The 19,428-nt window shown below is 44.3% G+C and overlaps 1 protein-coding gene across 1 annotated transcript; it reads right to left on the bottom strand.

Moving 5' to 3' along the window:
* Window positions 1-7,753: 7,753 nt before the first annotated feature.
* On the bottom strand, window positions 7,754-9,906 carry LOC110560084 (olfactory receptor 10AD1-like). Its single transcript, XM_021655810.2, has 2 exons — window positions 9,898-9,906; window positions 7,754-8,794 (listed from the first exon to the last, which is right to left on the bottom strand). Exons 1-2 carry the CDS (start codon window positions 9,904-9,906, stop codon window positions 7,754-7,756), a joined length of 1,050 nt encoding a protein of 349 aa, XP_021511485.2.
* Window positions 9,907-19,428: the final 9,522 nt, after the last annotated feature.

Genomic DNA, 19,428 nt, shown 5'->3' with positions numbered 1-19,428 from the left:
TTCTGGTACCATGAAAACTTGTCCTCAGGCAGAGGGCATTCAGGTCAGTTCTAGCTCAGGGACCTCTGGGTCCTAGTTTTGAAGCACATGTTGCTTTCAGCAATAGAGACTAACTCCCACCTCTGGGTGGTGGTGGTGGTGGGGTAACCAAGAGCAACAGCAACGGGCTGCATGTTCTTGGGAGTCTCTTAGACATCTCTGGCCAGCAACTTAAAGTCGCACATCTGAGGCTGAGGTTTCTGTTAGGTGGTTTCTGGCTCTTGGAGAGTGTGCCATCAGCTCAAATGAGAAAAGCTCACTAAAACTATGTATGCATTTTTATGCACTGAATCACATACCTTACAGGATTTTTAACGGTTAACAGTTAATAGTAAGATTTCTTGTGGCTTTTTAGCCATGCAAATTGCTTTTGTTACTTCCTCCTCTCCCCCTTTATTTACTTCCCTCCTCCCTTCCCTAAAGAACCCTCCCTTTTTCTATTTTCCCCATCAGCTCAGTTGTATCCTGCTACTCCCCTTTCCCCTCTTCCTACCTCTGCATTTACCTTCCTCGCTCTCCCTCAAAAGCCCCCTTCCCCATTTCCCCAATCAGTTATTCCCTGCTGTTCCCCTCTCTATTGTTTCCAATGTCTCTATCCTGGCAGTGGTCCCGTTTCACTCTCCTGGTTTTTGTAGTTACTGCAGGCTATGTACTCACATCTGAAGATTTGGAGTTTGGACCCTCCAAGAGAGAACATGTGACATTTGTCTTTTTGGGCCTGGGTCTCATCACTCAATGTGATCTTTCTAGTTCCATTCATGAACCTGCAAAGTTCGTGACTTCATTTTTCTTTACAGCTGAGTAATATTCCATAGTGTATATGTAACACATTTTCATTATCTCCTCATGGGTTGTACAGCATTTAGGTAATTTCCATTCCCTGTGTGTAGCTGACCTCTGCTACTTTGTGGGTCCTTTTTTTCCACTCTTTATTCCATCTATTTTACCAACTATCACTAGATAGGTGATAAAGAAAGCTAGAGGAGAAAGGAGAGGGAGAGAATCTCTGAATCTAATTTCTTCTCGTTTTTTTCTTTGCTTGCAGCTGGTCTTTGCTACTTTGTGGGGTCTGCTTTTTTCCACCCTTTATCACTAGATAGGAGAGAAAGAAGGGGAGGGGAGAGAGAGAGTTATGTCGGGATCTAATTTCTTTGTTCTTGTTTCTTCTTTGAGCATGACTGCTAACAAACCGACCCCACTCCCAAGTGATCAACAACAACCCACAAAGCCTCTCAGGGATCTAGCATCTATACACCCTCTGAAAAGTTCCCACAATTCCAAAAGTCACACAATTGCAGTAACTACCTGCAGCTGGCAAAACCATGGCTCTGCTAGAGCACGAGGCAAATCATAGCCAGCTGCTGCGGACAGTCCAAGGAAGCTCCACATCCCTACACCTGACATTAACATGAAAACATGTATTTCTGTGGTTTTTAAAGAAACCAAAATTCCAGAATGCCCCTACACCTATCTATTGTGAACAGAGCAGCAGTGAATGTGGCCAGGTAACTGTATGAGGGAATATGCCCAGGACTGGTATAGTTGGGTCATTTGGTAGATTTGTTTTTAGCTTTTCGAGAATTCTCCACACTGATTTCCAGAGTGGCAGCACCAGTTTGCAATCCACCAACAATGACTGAGGGTCCCCTCCCACCATGTACTCTCCAGCATTTGTTGCCTGTTGTTTTGTTGATTTTTGCCATTTTGATTTGGGTAGATGAAATCTCAAAGGGTGCTAGGGACGATAAGAATTTTTTGAGATATTTCTTAGCCATTTTTTTTCTTCCTTTGAGAAGTCTATTCAGGAATCAGGCTCTGTTTTTATTTTATTTTATTTTATTTTATTTTACTGACTTTTTTTTTTTACTCTTTGTGTTTTAGGCTCTTTGTATATTCTGGATACTAATACTCTGTCAGATGAACAGCTGGGGAAGATCCTCTTCCATTCTGTGACTTTCATCTTCAGTCAATTGTTTGTTTCTTTCACTGTGCAGAAGCTTTTTAGTTTTCTGAAATCCCCCTTGTCAATTGTCCTTAGTTCTCAGAAAAATGGAGTCCTGTTCAGGAAGTGCTTTCCTGCACCTATATCATGGAGGCACTACCTATGTTTCTTTTAAAAAAAAATGTTTATTCTTCTCTCTTACATTACATCCTAACTGCAGCTTTCCCTCCCTTCTCTCCCTTTAGCCTCTCCCCCTCACCTCCTCTTTCCCCCAGATCAACTCCCCCTTCACCTCCCCTCAGAAAAAAACAGGCCTTCCAGGGACATCAACCGAATATAGCATGACAAGCTACAATAGACCAGGAACATATTCTCACATCAAGGCTGGGTGAGGCAACCCAGTAGGAGGAAAAGGGTCCCAGAGTCAGGCAAAAGAGTCAGAGACAGCCCCCACTCTCACTATTAGTAAGTTGCACAAAAACACTGAGCTACCATAACATACACAGACGACCTATGTCACACCCCTACACACGCTCATCTCTCTGAGCCTACTTGAGTCCCAGACAGTTGACACTGTGGGCGTGTTCTTGTGGTGTCCTTGATCCCTTGGGCTCCTCCAATCCTCCCTTCCCCTCCTCTGAAAGACTCCCAGAGCAACACCTTGTATCTGGCTGTGGACTCTGCATCTGCTCCCATCAGTTGCTGGATGAAGCCTCTCTGGTCTCTCTGATGATGATTATGCTAGGCTCTGGTCCCACCATATCCATTTTGTCTTTTTGGGTCTGGGATACATCTTTCAGGATGATTTTTTTTTCTGGTCTGCCCATGTTTTCTTGTGGCAGTTTTAATGTATCAGGTTTCAGTCTTAGGGGTTTGCTCTATGTGGGGTTACTTTTGTGCAAGGTGACACATAAAGCTCTGATTTCATTCTCCCTGATGTGGACATCCAGTTTTACCAGCACCATTTGCTGCGGTGCTTTCTTTTCTCCAGGGAACGTTTTAGGTGCCTTTGTCAAGTAATTAAGTGGCTGAATTTACATGTGCTCATGTTTGAGTCTTTGATTTTGTTTCATTGGTCTACCTGTCTGCTTTTGCCAATGACATATTGTTTTGTTTTTTAACTACGCCTCTGCAGTAGACCTTTAAGTCTGGAACTGTAATACCTCTACAACCCTCCCCTCTCCCAACCCCCGCCATACTGAGGATTGTTTTAGCTATCTGGTTTCTTCTGTGATTCCATATGAATTTTAAAATAGAGGTTTTTTTTTTCTATTTCTTTCAAAAAATAAGATGGGATTTTGATTGGTATTGCGTTGAATCTATAAATAGCGTTTGATAGAAGCATTCTCACAATCTTAAATTAGCAGTCCACAAGCATGCAATACCTCTTCATTTTCTATTGTCTTCATCCTTCTCTTCAGAGGTTTAAAGTTTTCATTCAAGGTTCTTCATCTTCTTGGCTAGGTTTATTATACACCACAACCAAGCATGCAGAGAAGAAGGTCACAGACACACCTCCATCATAGCGGTCCTCAAATAAAACAAAACATCCTGCTCCCTTTCTTTTACCTCACTTAATGCTCAGGCAATAGTACGCTGCCTTTCCACAGGCCTGAAGAGACGAAGACATCAGTCACAGTTATCAACCCAAGTAAGACTTTCCTCCAGACGCATTTCTTGTCATCGCATCTTGTGATGATGACAGCAAATAAAGATAAAAGAAACAAACAAAAACGAATGCAGATACATTAGAAAGGAAGGAAACATCTCAAATTTTAAATGAAGTCAGCATAACTTCAATATACAAATCCGACAAAACAAATCAATTTCCTTAGAATTATAGTTACAGAACTTTTAGAGAAACTTTTAGCAAACTGCATCTTACCTTGTATTAAAAATTAACACCTTACATTGTAAGTTGAGTTTATTATGACGATTTAAAATTGATTGAACATTAGAAAGTGAATTAATATAAATCACCATATTAATAGACGAAGAAAATGATAGATGGCCATTTATCTAGAAAATCCATCCATTTGATTGAAAATTCACAACTACACTTAGTTTTTTTAAAATGCGGAAAGCTAGCCAGGAATGTAAGAGACTAACAAATACAAACCCAGTTCCAGGAAAGAATTACCCTATTTTACATTTGCTGACCAGTACGGTCCCATAGACCCCCAAATATCTCAGGCTGTTGTCATTGCTCTCCGAAAAGCTGGAAACGACCTGCAGCATCATTCCTACCGGCCAGCTTCACAGTGCCAGAAGGCACTCTGAATGCTACCAGAAGAGAGAATTAACTGTCCATCTCACCCAGCTATGAACCCTTTGAGCTGCAATTACAGTCGGTCTGATAGGACCCGGCTACTAGCGCTGTAGTGGCACAACTGTCATGGGGGCAACCGACCGCTCTGTATTTAAGTCAGAACTGCTATTCTGTCTCATGGTGAGTTAACTCCTGGATACTGACTGCTGTTTCAGATAGAAGCCAGCCCTTACAGGAGAGCCTGGGGTCCTGAGCTCATGTCAACAGAGGAGGATGACTCCTCAGCCATACTATCTCACATTCCCCCTGAGCATTGCAAACACCTCCACTGAAAGAAGATGACTTAAATAAATAAAACCCACCCACAACCATCCATCTAACACCAGAAATAAAAGCCCCGATGCATAAATAAAAAATATATCTTTAATGTATTGATGGGTTTTGTGTCACCTTGATACAAGCTAAGACTCATCAGAGGGGAAGGAGCTTCGGTTGGGGAAGCGCCTCCATGAGATCCAGCTGTAAGGCATTTTCTCAATCAGCAGTCAATGGGGAAGGGCCCAGCAACTTTCCGGTTGGATTTAAGGCAATAAGATCTATATGTAGTCCCATTATTAGAACTAAGAACCTGTGGCTGGATAGTAGGTTCTCATAATATTGTTATGCTAAATGTACATAGTATTAAATTAATTTCTGATGACTTACCATCACACCCATAGATTAATGCTACCTTCATAAAAGTTCTGTGGGCATCTGGATAGCAAATGCTAGAGACCTACAATTGGTCATGGTGCAGAGAATGAGAGACTGGAGAGTGTTCAACCCTATATGAGACATCTAAGTCACCTCCCCCCCTTTTCAAGGTGTAGTGATTATTGCAGAAGAGTGAGTGCAAAGATTGTCAGAGCCAGAAGGGCTGTGTGACTACAGGCAAATACTATTTTCCAGACACAACAGGGCAACTGCACATATAAACTCACAGAGGTTGTGAGATCATGTGTAATGCCTGTAAGAGCTCAAGCCAGATCATGCAAAATCCTCCCAGCATGCAAAGGGGAGATGGTCATGAACTCCCACCCCTAGCTGAAGAGCTGTCGACATCAGCAGCCCACTTGGGAGAGTGGGCCCTTCCCCTCACATGGGCAGCTCAGGAGAGCTGACCTTGGTGGCAGTGCTGTTGGGGCACAGCACTCTGGAGAGCCGTCCTGAGGGTGTAAGTGAGAGAGCTGCTGCCCTGCCACCTGGGGAAAGCAGATCTGACCCTCTTGGCATGGGAACAGGAGAGCAAGCAGGTGGCTGACCAACTCGGCTTCCACCCAGGCCCAGATCCAGGGCTTTGAGCTGGCCCACCCCAACATCTATCCCATCGATGAACTGCTGGAGCAGGTGAAGGGGCCGGTCCTGCAGATCCAAAGCTGCAGGATCTCCGTGGCACAGGGCAACAACAGGATACCCCGGAGGAGTCCTGGTGGGGATCCAGTATTGAAGGTGCAGCAGAAGCCAGAGGCCTCGAACCAGACCAGTGCAATAGACATTTGCAAGTGAAGCTGTTTGGGCAAAAAAGGTGACTGTGGGACACACTGTGACACCTGGCAGCTTCCACGATGAGATCTTTCTTTTCTTTTTTAAACTTTCTATTTTTATTTATTTATTTTTTGCGGGGAAGGTAGATATGAAAGGATAGAGGGGTGAATGGCACTGGGGTCAACAAAAAGTTTAAAAAAAGGATAATCATATCCCAGGGCCTACAGGAAAAATAAACAAGGCTAAGACAGTCTACGGCAGTTGTTGAGTGATCAAGGACTAAGAAAGTCAAAATCGACCAAAGTCATTGGAGAGTAGGGGTAGACAGATGGAGACAAATACAGAGGTTTCAAAGCAGGGTTTGTTATGAGTACATATGAGACAAAATTCCTGCCCACAGACCGCTGGACGAAGCTTTGCAGACAGAATCCTGCACTTTATTCTCTTCCCAGCCTCCAGTGTTTCTTTTCTCCCCACATTACCTCTTCCCATTAGCTTCTGCCCTTGACCTCTTTCAACTTTTGTTCATGGTTAAGATCTCAGGACATTAAGTTCTGGTGTGCAGTTGTCCTATTTTAGGATGTTTAGCATCCATGCTGCCCTGTGCCCTTAGATGCCAGCAGCAGCTCTTTCCCACATTGCCAGATTGTCATTGGTTGAGATCTACTGATCTAGACCATAGGCGAAGGGACAGAGGTTGCAGAGAGCAAAGGAAAGGCTGGGTCAGGCGGACTCACCAACTGTGAGTGAATTATGAATAAAACAGAAGACAAGAAGGAAGCTTCAAACACTATAAAGTTCAATTATGCAAATGTATATTCATGCTAATGATGACATTTCCAGGGAGAACCAAGAATTGCTGTGCATCCTAGCAATACCAGTATTTAGGAGATTACACTAAGGGGATCCGGACTTGAAGACCCTGCCTCAAAGAAGGAAAAAAAAAAAAAACAGTTTAAAACATTTGTAAATAAAAATGAGTGTATAACAGAACATTCTTATCCTATCAGTGCACACTCATTTAACCCACTCATCTAAGTAACACACACACACACACACACACACACACACACACACACACACACGACTGCTCCCCAGACATGATCTGATTGTCTTCTTCAATTGCTTTTTTAGGAAAACCATGCACATCTCTCCTCAATGTATGAAATAAGTTCTTTGCATTGCACTTCTGCCTCCAAAATGGAAGTGTGTCACTAAGACATAGGGTCCACAGAGGTCTCGGTGCTTACAGACATGCACTAGGGGAACCTGGCTGGTGAGCACACAGGCTTGTTCCTGTAATGGAAGGAACCTGAAACCTGTTTTCCAACCAGAAGGCTGGAGTGGACATGCTTTTCAGCCTAGTGACCTTTGTGTGATCTGTGTAGCCGGGGACATCCTGGCCCAGGACCCTCTTTCAGACCCTTCCAGTAAACTTGAGTTTCTCAGTTAATCTGTAGAACCTGTCTTTGCAGAAGATGTCACTTGTACTCTACAAAGGGTTTTGATGTAGCCATGTCTGAGCTGTATGTTCCTCAGAGAGATTTAGGAAAGCCCTGTTGTGCACACAGGGTTGAGATACTCATTGCAAGTACAGTTTTCACCAGATTGTGCCATGCTTAAGTACACCTAAAATAAAATAAACCAGATAAAATAAAATAAGATGAAAGCTTCAGACACCTGAAGTTTGAACCATGATTGGCTACTGGGTCATGTTGCCTCCCTGGTGTGTCTCCCTGCTGCCCCCCAATAACTGAAGACACCCCCTCCCCCAATAATGGAAGTCAGAGAAGATTCCTCTCTGTGGAAAGTCAACTGGAGATATGAGATATGGACCCAAAAGAAATCTCCTCTTGAGTCCAAAGCTAAGATGGCCATGAATGCTTGTTCCTGGAGTCTGGCAGAAACGGTGAGGCTCAGGAACAGGGTTAACTTTCCACTCTCCCACAGAAGAAATTTCTTCCCTAGAGATCTTCTTCCTAGACAGACTCTGCTTGAGCCAGGCTGCCTCTCCCAAGAGCCCTCGCCATGGCCCCCTTCATTTCCTTGTTTCGGAAGCTGTAGATGATGGGGTTGCACATGGGAGTGATGATGGTGTAGAGGAGGGAGAAAGGCTTGTCTTTGTCAGGCCCATGGGTGCTGCGGGGATTCATGTAAGAGAACATGGCTGAGGTGTAGAAAAAGATGACCACAGTCAGGTGGGAGGCACAAGTGGAGAGTGTCTTCCCTCTACCTGAGGAGGAGGCCTTGCCGAGGATGGAGGCCAGGATTCGGGCATAGGAGGTGACAATGAGCACCATGGGACTGAGCAGCACCACAATGGCATCAACAAAGATCAACTTCATGCTGAACTCGGGGTCCCCACAGGAGAGGGCGATCACTATGGGAGCCTCACAGAAGAAATTTTCCACGTGGTTGTCTTTGCAGAAGGGATTCCTGAATGACATGTACTCAAGAAAGATGCCGTTGATCATCCCAAAGATCCAGGAAGAACATACCAGCTGGACACACACTTGATGGCTCATGATCTGGGCATAGTTCAGTGGGTGGCAGATTGCAACATAACGGTCATAGGCCATAAAAGCCAAGAGGATGCACTCAGCCACACCCACAAAGAAGACCAGATACATCTGGGTCATGCAGGAGATGAAGGAGACAGTGTGGTTCTTGGTCACCAGATGGATCAACATCTGTGGGATGGTGGTGGTGATGAAGCAGATGTCCAGGAAAGACAGGTGTCCAAGGAAGAAGTACATGGGGCTGTTGAGTCTGGGGTCAGTCCAGGTGATGAAGATGATGAGGCCGTTCATGGCCATGGCGAGGCTGTAGAGAGCCAAGAAGAGGGTGAAGAGCAATGCCCGAGTGGAAGGGGAGCTCTGCTCAAAGCCCACGAGGATGAAATCGGTCACTGTGCTGCTGTTCCTCGGGTCTGCTGCCTGGGGCCTGTTTGAGGAGGAGGGCAGGAGAAGCACAAAGGACACATTTGTATGGAAGGTCAGATGCTCACTGGGACCTAGAACCTGGGTGACAGTGAAAGTTTTGAACTTAACACTGTCTAGCAAATCTTTGTAGTAGTGGCATAGTAGTGAAAATGCCAGGGTCACCACAGGCTCTACACAGGGAGTGATGGGTTCCCTTTACTCTGCATTGATCAGACGCCCTATTTAGTCATGTGTGTGTGTTCCAGGACCTTCAGCATCAAAGAACTGCTATGGCTGGGTGCAGACAGAGGGGAGAGAAGAAAAGAGCTATGTCTAGGACTCATGTCAGAGAAGGAAAGTTTCAAGACACCGAGGAATAGAGTGAGTGATGATGATGGCAAGTAGTTTATTAAAGGGCATTGGTGCAAAATACAGGAGAAAGTGTTGTGTAGAAGAAACGTAATCCTGTCTTTTCGTCCTTAATTTAGGCGGGGACAGTCCTGATATTTCAAAGCATAGGAGTCAAATCACCCAGGTGACTGGCTGGCAGCCATTTCTAGATCATTCCAGTGATCCATGCCTTCCCAGCTGGACTCCCCCCACCCCCCAGGTGTTCAGCACTGTGCACAGGCACAAGGAAAAGGGGCCTGGCCGGAGGAGAGTCCTTAATACATGGCACCTCTGCTTTCCGGTCTGTTTTACATACACTGGGCAGAAAGGATCTAGAGGAGAAGGGAGGTTAGTGTGTGTGTGTGTGTGTGTGTGTGTGTGTGTGTGTGTGTGTGTGTCGGGTGGGGGGAGCTGGGAGAGTAAAGTGTGGTTGGAATGTATTGAGAGAAGAATTTTTTTTTATTTTAAGTTCAAGCATGTCTTTGAGAATGGGGAATGGATGACCAAGGCCCACAGATGGCGGCCTTGCTGGAACTGGTTCCCAGGGACCTGAGAGTAGTACTAGAGGCCCGTGAGTAAAGAGTGTCTATTTTAGTAGAGTTAGTGTTCACTGTTAGTGTGTTCTTTTCCCATTACTGTAACGTTTAGGGCCATTTCAGTATGTTCAGATCAAGTCTCTTGTCCTTTTGTCTTGTTTGGAGCTAACAGGTGTCAGATCCCTTCTGCCTGCCGGATTTTAGGTGGCCAGTGTGTGGACGCCTGCTTAGCTCCATGGTCTTCTCTGTTCTCTTTCTGGCACACCCTAACCTCACCTTTTTCATGTTTCCCACACCTGATTCTCACCCCTCGCTGCCCCCACACCCCACCTTTCCCGGTCATCAGCCAGGTATCGAAGTCCAGCCGAACCCCCTAATCTCCCTAGCATTTCCTTTCTGCTTTACGGAGGCTCCCTCCCCTGTTTCAGCCACTCCTTTCATGACTAGATCTGCTCTAAGTGAGATTTCTTGGTTGATGAAGGCAAGAGCTGGGCCCATTTCTATCATCTTCACATTGGAGATTTCTGGTATCTAGGACTACTCTTGTAGTCCGAAAAGAGAAGGGATGGGAAAGGAAGAGAAGGGAAAGGAGGGGAGTGGAGGGGAAGGAAAAGAAAGGGAAGGGCAGAAAGCATGATTTAAAATGAGCTGACAACCCTTCACCCAGCAGACACGCTGAGGCTAAGCTTGTATTCGGCCAACGTAAGTCGGCGGCGAGCTACAAACCACAGAATTCTTGGACTTGGCCAAGAAGCTGGCATTTAACTCAAGGGCTCACCAAGCCCCACTAAAGGACAAATGCTTGCCTGTAGCTCACTGAGCAGACAATACTATTCCGTGCTGGCCAGCATCCAGGGCCTTGTGAGGTGCAGCCAGGCGCCTGTGTACACACATGGGGTTGTGGAAGGCACACCACACCTACCTCATCCTGCTGCTCTGGTGCTCATACTGTCACTGAATCGCCGTCCCCAGTAACAGACATGGCATGGTGTGTGGGGAAGAGCTGCTCCAGGGAGGGTGGTCTGAGCTGGCGGGCCACTCTGGAAGACAGCGGTGTCTGGTGAGCGTTTTGTTCTTGGACAGTTTTTTGACATCTGTGCTTTACAGACAATGTTGCCACATTGCATGTGGACAGCGTCTTATAGTGTGGGTGAGAACCATCTGCCCTTGTTGCCATTTGATATAGCAACTCTTACCTTCTCACTGGCCTTTCAGATTGCATATTTTGACCTTGCCATTTTAAAGCTTTTGTGTCCACACTTGACTTAAAAATGTCATGTTCTTTTGTTAATTTAAGAAATTAACAAAAAAGAGGAAATGTTGATTCTCCTTTAGCTTTAGCTAAATCCACAGAATTCTGCTGCAAAGACAAAATAAACAAAACAAAAAACAGCCTTGCTCACCAGGCATGGTGGGTACACCTTTAGTCCCAGCACTCGGGAGACCCAGGCAAGCTGATCTCTGTGAGTTCGAGGCCAGCCTGGTCTATAAGAGTGAGTTCCAGGACAGCCAGAGCTGTTACACAGAGAAACCCTGTCTCAAAAAACAAAACAAAACAAAACAAAACAAACAAACAAACAAAAAAAACCTCACTATAAAAAAATTACTTCTGACAATAAAATGTAGAAGTTGCAGCTATGTTCTCTTCAACTATATTGGGGGGGTTGAAGACAGGGTTTCTGTAGACCAGGCTGGCCTCGAACTCACAGAGATCCACCTTCCTCTGTCTCCTGAGTGCTGGGATCAAAGGTGTGCATCATCATGGCTCAGCATTACTTTAGCTAATCTTGATATCTGAAATGTAATTTGAATTATTGAAATGATGGTATTTAAATTGATGCCATCTTTCTGAAAGATATCCATGTAAACACCTCCTCCCACCCCTCCTCCCCAGGCACATACTTGTGATATCTTTGGTAAGCTAAAAGAGCATCATAATTGCAACCTCTGCAGACCCTACAGGTGCAAAGCGCCATCCTCAACTCCACTGATCCCTATTTAAAGGCCAGAGGGTCTTTGAACTCAGTTAAATTAGCAGCAATTTTAAAAACAGTTTATGCATATCATGACATTTGAGCTCTATTTTATTACCTTACTGAGGTAATTTAATCTTGTTGAAGAGTCATAGATAATTTAGTTTTCACAGTGAAGTCATGTACATTTGGCCGTAGAACAGGACAGAGAATGAGCTTTCTGTAAATCTGTGTGGTCGTAATTGATTTAACTGGCCCACTGTTCTGATACATTTCAGAACCATCTATTAGCAAAACAGAAACTTCCCAGAGGTCCAAGAATCTCTAAAAAGACCAGCTCTTTGTACTGGGGAGTCTGTTTTATGAAAACGGAGCACAGCCATCTTAATGGTTGCCCCTTTGGTTATCCATAGGCTTAAGGGGTAGGAAAATGAAAGCTATACACTGTGAGAAGTTGTATCAGTCAGGATGCCCTAGAGGAACAGAACTGATAGAACGACCTACACATACTTGAAGGGATTTATTAGAGTGTGTTACAGGCTGTGGTCCAGCTAGTCCAATAGTTGTTTCCTGACAGAAAGTCTAAGAACACAGCAGTCGTTCATCCCATGAGGTTGCATGTCTCCGCATGTCTTCTGTATGAGAAAAAGCAGGCTCTGACAGCAGTGAGGAAATGCCTCAGCAGCATGATGTATGAACTTGTCATATAGTGAGAATGAGGGCGAATAGGCAGAAAGCAAGAGTTTCTTTCTTCCACGTGCTTTCTATAGGCCGCCATGAGAAGGGTGTGACCCAGATTAAAGGTGATCTTCCTACTTCGAATGATCTGGACTTTTAAGGTGGGTCTTCAAAATTCACATGATCTCGATTAAGGGAAATCCTTCATAGGTGTGCCCAGCTGCTTGAGTTTTTAATAAATTCTAGGTGTAGTCAAGCTGACAACCAGTAACAACCATCACAAAGGTCCTGATACTGTTTTCCATGTGGTGAGAATTGTCACAGTGTAACACTCCTGCACTGTGCCTATCCTTCCATCATCCTTCCATCATGCTGTCACAGGGGACAGGATATACCAGCCTAGCTGCTTTCTGTAGAAAGAAAAACTCGTCACTTGTTCTTTTGATTTTTCTGGTTCTCCTGGAGCATGGCTTTCTCCAGGACAGTGGTTTTCAACCTATAAGTCATGCCCCGTTTGGGAGTCAAACATCCCTTTCCAGACTAAGACTACCAGAAAACATAGCTATTTACATTACAATTCATAACAGTAGCAAAATTACAATCATGAAGTAGCAACAAAACTAATTTTATGGTTGGGGTCACTACAACATGAGGAACTGTGTTAAAGGGTGGCAGCTTTAGGGAGGTTGAGGACCACTGCTCAAATGGGGCATCTCTGGCCCCATTTGGGAGGCTCTGTTGCTATCTGGAGTTCCCAATAGCTAGAGAACAAGGTTACTTAACTCCAGGTTTCTGGGCAGAGACACACAGCATATCTGTGATCATAGTTAGATTAGCAACAATTTTCAAAGTAGTTCGTACACATCATGGGAGGAAGTGTCAGGACCTCCAACAGTGCCTAAAAGTTTGTTTTTCTACCCAGTAAGCCTGTGGTTAACCAAAGGGGCAGTAATCAAGACTGCTGTGTTCCTCTCGTGCGAATGAGCCCACGGTACAAATCTCTGCTCTTTGAAGAGGCTCTTGTTGAGAGAATTCTGCACTCTTCCGCATCCTGGCCACAAAAGCACAGGGTTCATGAGTTAAGGGAGTGTCTCCAGATATGACCAGGAGCTCAAAGAACAAAGTGTGACCTGTGGGAAAATGTCTCACTGCAATGGGATGCTTGGATTCTTGTTCTCCTGTCATGCTCCGAACACAGGAAATAAGGGAAATACAGCCCTTCATTATTAACTAATTATTTAATAATAAAATAACCTGTTTTAGGAATGAGGTTAGTTCATTTGAGCCTCATGTGGATTCATCAGCCTTGTTTAAATTATATGTATTTTTAAAAGAGCTTCACTCTGAAAGGTTTGGCTATCTTCTAGTAGGTTTTTTTCTTCAACTAATCTGTGCCTCTCATACTCATATTTACTAACATTTAAAACTGTTTTTATGCATACTGAAGACTGCTACTTTTCTTTATTAAAACCTTCACTTTGTAAGTGTGGAAAAAAATCATTGTTTTCTGGACATAAAGCCCATGAAGTAGATCAAACTTGGGACTCAAGAACCTCCACAAATTGATAAACATGCTTTTCACTATAAGTGCATTCCTGAAACATTGCAGGAAAAGCTGAATATATCAGAGTGGGATTTTTTTTTTTTTTGAAGTTTTTAAGTTCCATAGCCTTATCTTCTTTTGGCTGAAATTTGCTCTTTTAATGGCTGAATTGTTTCCTCAGACTTTTTCTTATGAAGCCTGACTGCTATAGGATTGTGCTGAGGGCACAGTCCCTGTTGTGATCACAGACAAGCTCTGGGGAAACCAGGAACGTTAAGCACAGAGGGTTGCCTCTTCGAGGAAAGAGATGTTTCCTTCGAGGAAAGAAATAGTCTGTTTTCTGCCCAGAAGGCTGGGGTCGGCTGTGGTTAACAGCCTGGTGACCTCTGTGCTTTCTGTAGGACCAGGCCACACCTGGCACCCCCAGACTCTGATATTTATTTCAGTCATCCTTCCTAGACCCTTATCTTGGGCTTTGCTTCTCAGTCAACAGAACCCATCTTCATGGAAGAGATCACACGAACCTTGAAAAGTGTTTCAGTGGAGTAACATCTTAAGCTTTGTTGTATCATCAGGAAACTTTTCTTCAAAATTGTGCTGTGCCTAAAATATGCCTAAAATAAACTGCCCAGTGTGAGATTCTAGACGTTTGAACCAACACTGGCTACTGAGTAATGATGAACCGAATTTCCTTCCTGCCTTACATGGATTGACACTCTACTGGCTCTGGTGGTTGCAGAGATGCCCCTTCCCCCTCCCCACAGGACTGAACACTTAATCTCACCACCAGGCCTTTCTTGAGGAAGACTTCTACAGAGAAGTCTAGGGAAATCATTTATTTGGGTCCCAACTGTTATAGGGAAGATGTCCTAGACTTCATGAGTTGGGTGAATGCACAATGAGCTCTTTCTCCTGGGGCTCTTAATAACCTAATGCTAAAAGTAGCTAGAACACTTTAGACCGCTTTCCCCACAGGCCTGTGCTCCAATTTTGCCTTCATGGTTAAAAGGCGAAATGACCTAAGGACATCGGGAACCAAACAGGGACAGAGTGAATAAATTTAGTAGCAGACTCATAACAATCAGAAGATGACTTGGTTCTTATTCACCGTAAAGGTGACCCTCCAGGCCTTAAGTGTAATCGAAAAACTCAGACGCTGAGAGTCTTTGGCTAAATATAGATAATTATAAGTTGTGTAATGTTGTATGCTCAAGCAATTTAGATGCTTAAAGAAACTCGTTATCAAGAAAGATAATAATAGGTTCTTATTTATTCTATTAGAATAATAGGTTATCATTCCATTAATAATAGAAATGGGCAAAGGACTTGGATAGACATTTCTCAAAATAAGATAGACAAATAGCCAATAGGTAGGGAAAAAAAATCACTCAATAGCTAATGATTGGGAAAATGCAAATTAAAGCCGTAGGAGATATGAACTCATACTTCTTAGAATAGCTGTTATCAGAAAGATGAAAGATAAGTGTTAGCAAGGATGTAGAAAAAAAAGGTCATTCTTGCACACTGTTGGTGGGAATATGAGCCCAGCTGTTATATTAAATGTGACATTTCCCTAATAAGCTTGAAACATGTGTATCATTTGGTTCTGCAGCATCTTGTCTGGAGAGTCTAAATCAGCATAATCAGCCGAAGAGCATCTTTACTCCCGCATTCACTGCGGCACTGTTTATACCAGCTAAGATATTCTTGTTGTTACTGGAAAATCTGAGGAGTCCTACCATGGTCACCACGTTACATGAAATCAGGGGATCGTATCGGAGTTCTAGGTCTTGTTAATATAAGTACTTAAAAACAGACTCTGAAGAAAGCTCAAGGACATGTTTATTAGCTTTTAAAAGAAAAATCCCAGAGCACAAAAGCTGTAAATCTTAGCATCTGCCCAGGGCAGGGAAACGAAGAGAAAAAGAGAAAATTGTGCCATTTGTAAGCAGCCACATGGAGAGGAGGACTACAGGGAAAGAAAAAGCCCAAACTACCAGAGGAAACATACTTAGGCTCTGGCCAGTGAACACAAGAAAAGTTCTGAGTCGGGACTCAGAAGGGTGGGCGGACCTAAGGGCCTCATGGGGGCCCCAAGTGACCATGCTAGGCAGTGGCAAAGAAACGAAAATTATCTCACTGAAGGGCTCTGGATGAAAACTCCTGGAAAGAAGCTTCAGAGGCCGATTGGCTGATGAGAGCCGCAGTACTGTGGAGAGACTGGAGTGCTACAGGTCTAAAGATTAATACCATTAATACCTTTACCTACCGTTGGTTTAGCTTTAGCCCCTACTATTCCTCCCTCACCCCTGCCAGTACTAACACCCTGTGACTAACAGATAAAACTTTTTGGAATCTGTTAACATAGCAGACACTAGCTTCCACCAACCCCAAATTTAAGAACGTCATCAGATAGCACCTTGGGCCTACGGAAAAGCTTACCTCACCTTGCTGTAACCACCTCTCTGATACTCCTGTCAATGAGTTTTAAGTTCGCCTTGTTGCTGGGATGAAACGCCAAGACCAAAAAGCAAGTTGGAGAAGAAAGGGCTTATGCTTCCGTATCACACCTCATCATCAAAGGAAGTCAGGACAGGAACTCAAACAGGGCAGGAACATGGCTGACACAGAAGTCATGGAAGAGTGCTGCTAACTGGTTTGCTTATTGCTCAGCCTGTTTCTTGTAGAACCCAGGACCACCAGCCCAAGGGAGGCACTGCCCACGATGGGCTGGGCCCTCCCCCATTAAATCACCGATTGAGAAAACAGCCTACTGGCTTGCACAGCCTGAGGCATTTCCTCAACTGAGACTCCAGAGAAACCTGCCTGACTCCATTTTGAAGGCAGGAGCCATTTTGTTGCGTTGTTTAAAAACAGATTCCTATTTAAAGTGGGAGCTGAGTTTCTGTTTTTAAGTGTCTGTTTCCTGGAACCTGACCTGCCCCAACCCATGTCCTTGACTTGTTTTTGAGGACATCCTGTCAATGATCACAAGATAATGACTTTTTTTCTGAGATTTTTTTCCCTATACTTCTTAACTGCGCCATTGACCTGCTTCTATAAGGCTGTTTTACAGTTACTCATGATTTTACTCCTTAAAAGGGCCATGAGAAACAGGCTCAGCACTGCTCTTTCTAACCCAACCTAGGAGGAGGTTGCTGGCCAGCTTTCTTGTGCACCTGAATAAAACTTGCTTCAAATTTGGCCTCCAAATGGTGGTAGTGGCATTGTTCTCACCCTTCGGGATTGCCTATAGCTTTCATCAAGGTGACATAAAACGAGCCAGCACCACTGTTTTATGACTGTCTTTGTTCTGTAAACTGTTAAACTTCATGAAACTGCTTCCACTTTGGAACAAGGAATTTGGGGTAACCTAAATCTGGGTCCTCACACCATGGTCACTCAAAATGGCCCCAGCATAAATTATTTCTGATTCCCTTTAACATGAGAGTTTTATTTTTCTCCTGTAGACAGGGTTAATTATTTCTCCCATCTCTTTTGTTTGGCTTGGGGGAGGGGGGATCCACTTTCCTTGGGGGATACTCCAAAATTGCTGAGGGATGGTCTCACTTTCCTGAGGAAGTGATTGCTCTTAGTCAGATGATTGACCTGCCCAAATGGAAAGTTAAGGGTGCCTGCCTAGCATGTGTAAGACATTGGTTTTTATCTCCAGAATTTCAGAAAGCAAACAAGCAACAAAATAGCCTGTTATACAGAAAGATAGATATGTATATATAGTACTTATTTATTAATAAAAGGTTTAGTCTTGCTTTGAATAAAAAATCAGAACACAAAATGAAATTGTAACTGGCCTGGCAGGGATGACACTATTTCGGAAGGTCACTTGTGCCCCTTATTTTTGCTATCAGATCATTGAAACAATGGACCTCAAGAAACTGGAATTCCTCCAGGAATCTTATTCTGAGAGAAGAGAAAGCATGAAGTCTAACACTACTGAGGGAGAGGGAGAAACTATCACCTCCACACAGCTCAGCATCCTCAATGCTCTGGGAAGGCGAAGAGGGTTTTCCATGCTCACACTTGAGGCTCAACAGCCCTGGCCCATTCTTCTACTAGTCTTCTCTTTAAAGTCTCGCGTTACTCCCAAGACAACAACTCACCCACAGGCCTTTCAAGTCCCTGATGGTAGTAGGGCTTGCCTCCAGACACAAGTCTCACTACATCCAGAGGCCCGTCATCTGTTTCAGTGTTAAAATCCTCAGAAGAGACCGTCAAGGATGTTCCTGGGTGCCAGGTTAAGTACAGCCCAAACCAGATTCTGCTCTTTTTAAGGGTGATCATCTTTTTTTTGGAGGGGGGCTGGAGATTATCTCCTTATCTTAAGCCAAAGACTGGGTCTATTTTCATACTTTCCCACAAGATAAAATGCCCTCTTAGCTGTTTGCACAGGACCCTGTCAAGTCCTGATACATCCCTAACTACAGTCAAGTTACAAAGTCTGTCATGGTGTGGGTACATCTGTCCTGTGTCGAGGGTCGCTCTGCTCCCAGAAGCTCAGATGATCTATTCCTGTCAGACTCTTGGAAATCTTTGTCTCCTTCTCTGGCAAGACCCAGGTGAAACCCATTCTTACACACCGCAGATACCAATGGTAAGTCATGGTCCTTGGGCCTGACTGCTGGCTGCACCCCCTTACTACAGTGTCCCTGGGCCCCCTTGCTGGGTAAGTCACAGTCCTAGGTCCTGACCACTGGCTACACTCCCTCAGTACAGCATCCTTGGGTCCCCGTGCTGGGGGCAGGACTTCTCTTCCTCACAATCATGATTCTCACATTTACCTCTCTTCCCCAAATCTTCTCATGCTGTCATTTTAAACTATGATGACTTTTGTTATTTTTTTTTCTTACTCCTGAGCATAGACTTTTTGTTTCTGTTTGAATTCTGCTGTTTCTTTGGCCCCTGATTATTTGATTTTCTGGTGAGATTAGTATCATCCACATTACAGGCCTTTAAGCTCCAGCTGATACTAGTCATTATCACCTACATCAAAAGTGCTCTCCAACCACCAAGGATCTCTTGACCTCTAAGCCATGCCACAGGACAGCCTTTAACTTCATGCAGCCCCTCTTCCCTCCACAGTACGGCTCAAGCATTTTATGATGCCTGGTCATTTCACCCTACAACACAGCAACGATGCTACTGTCCCTTCTCATCTCCAGAGCAGCACCAGGAGAAGAGAGAACTTTGTCAACGACTTGATCTTGTTGCTTTGTCAGGGGATAAATGCAGAGACAAGAAAGTCAAATGTAAAGGGCTGAAAGCATAAAGCAAAATCCCTTCTCACTAACACACAGTCCCCAGCAGCTTGGAGTATCTAGTAAAATAGAGAGCAGTTAGGAAATAACTGCAGTCCCACCCACATATGATGGCTAGGAATGAGGAAGGGAGCCTAGACATTGTTTTTTCACTCAGCAGAAATTAGGTGGTGCCTCGTCCAACAATGTCAGTGGGGTTACTGTTCCACCCTTGCTGGCAAGTGGGACCAAGGGGGCAACTGACCCAGAGAATCACGATGCCCTACAATTAGAACCAAGTGACCACTGGCACCTCACCCAACAGCCAGTCTCGAAGGACAAGCGATGCTGTAAAATG

This window comes from Meriones unguiculatus, chromosome 8 (genome assembly GCF_030254825.1).
Source record: "Meriones unguiculatus strain TT.TT164.6M chromosome 8, Bangor_MerUng_6.1, whole genome shotgun sequence".
Lineage (NCBI taxonomy): Eukaryota > Metazoa > Chordata > Mammalia > Rodentia > Muridae > Meriones > Meriones unguiculatus.
This window is presented reverse-complemented; position numbering and strand designations above follow the sequence as displayed.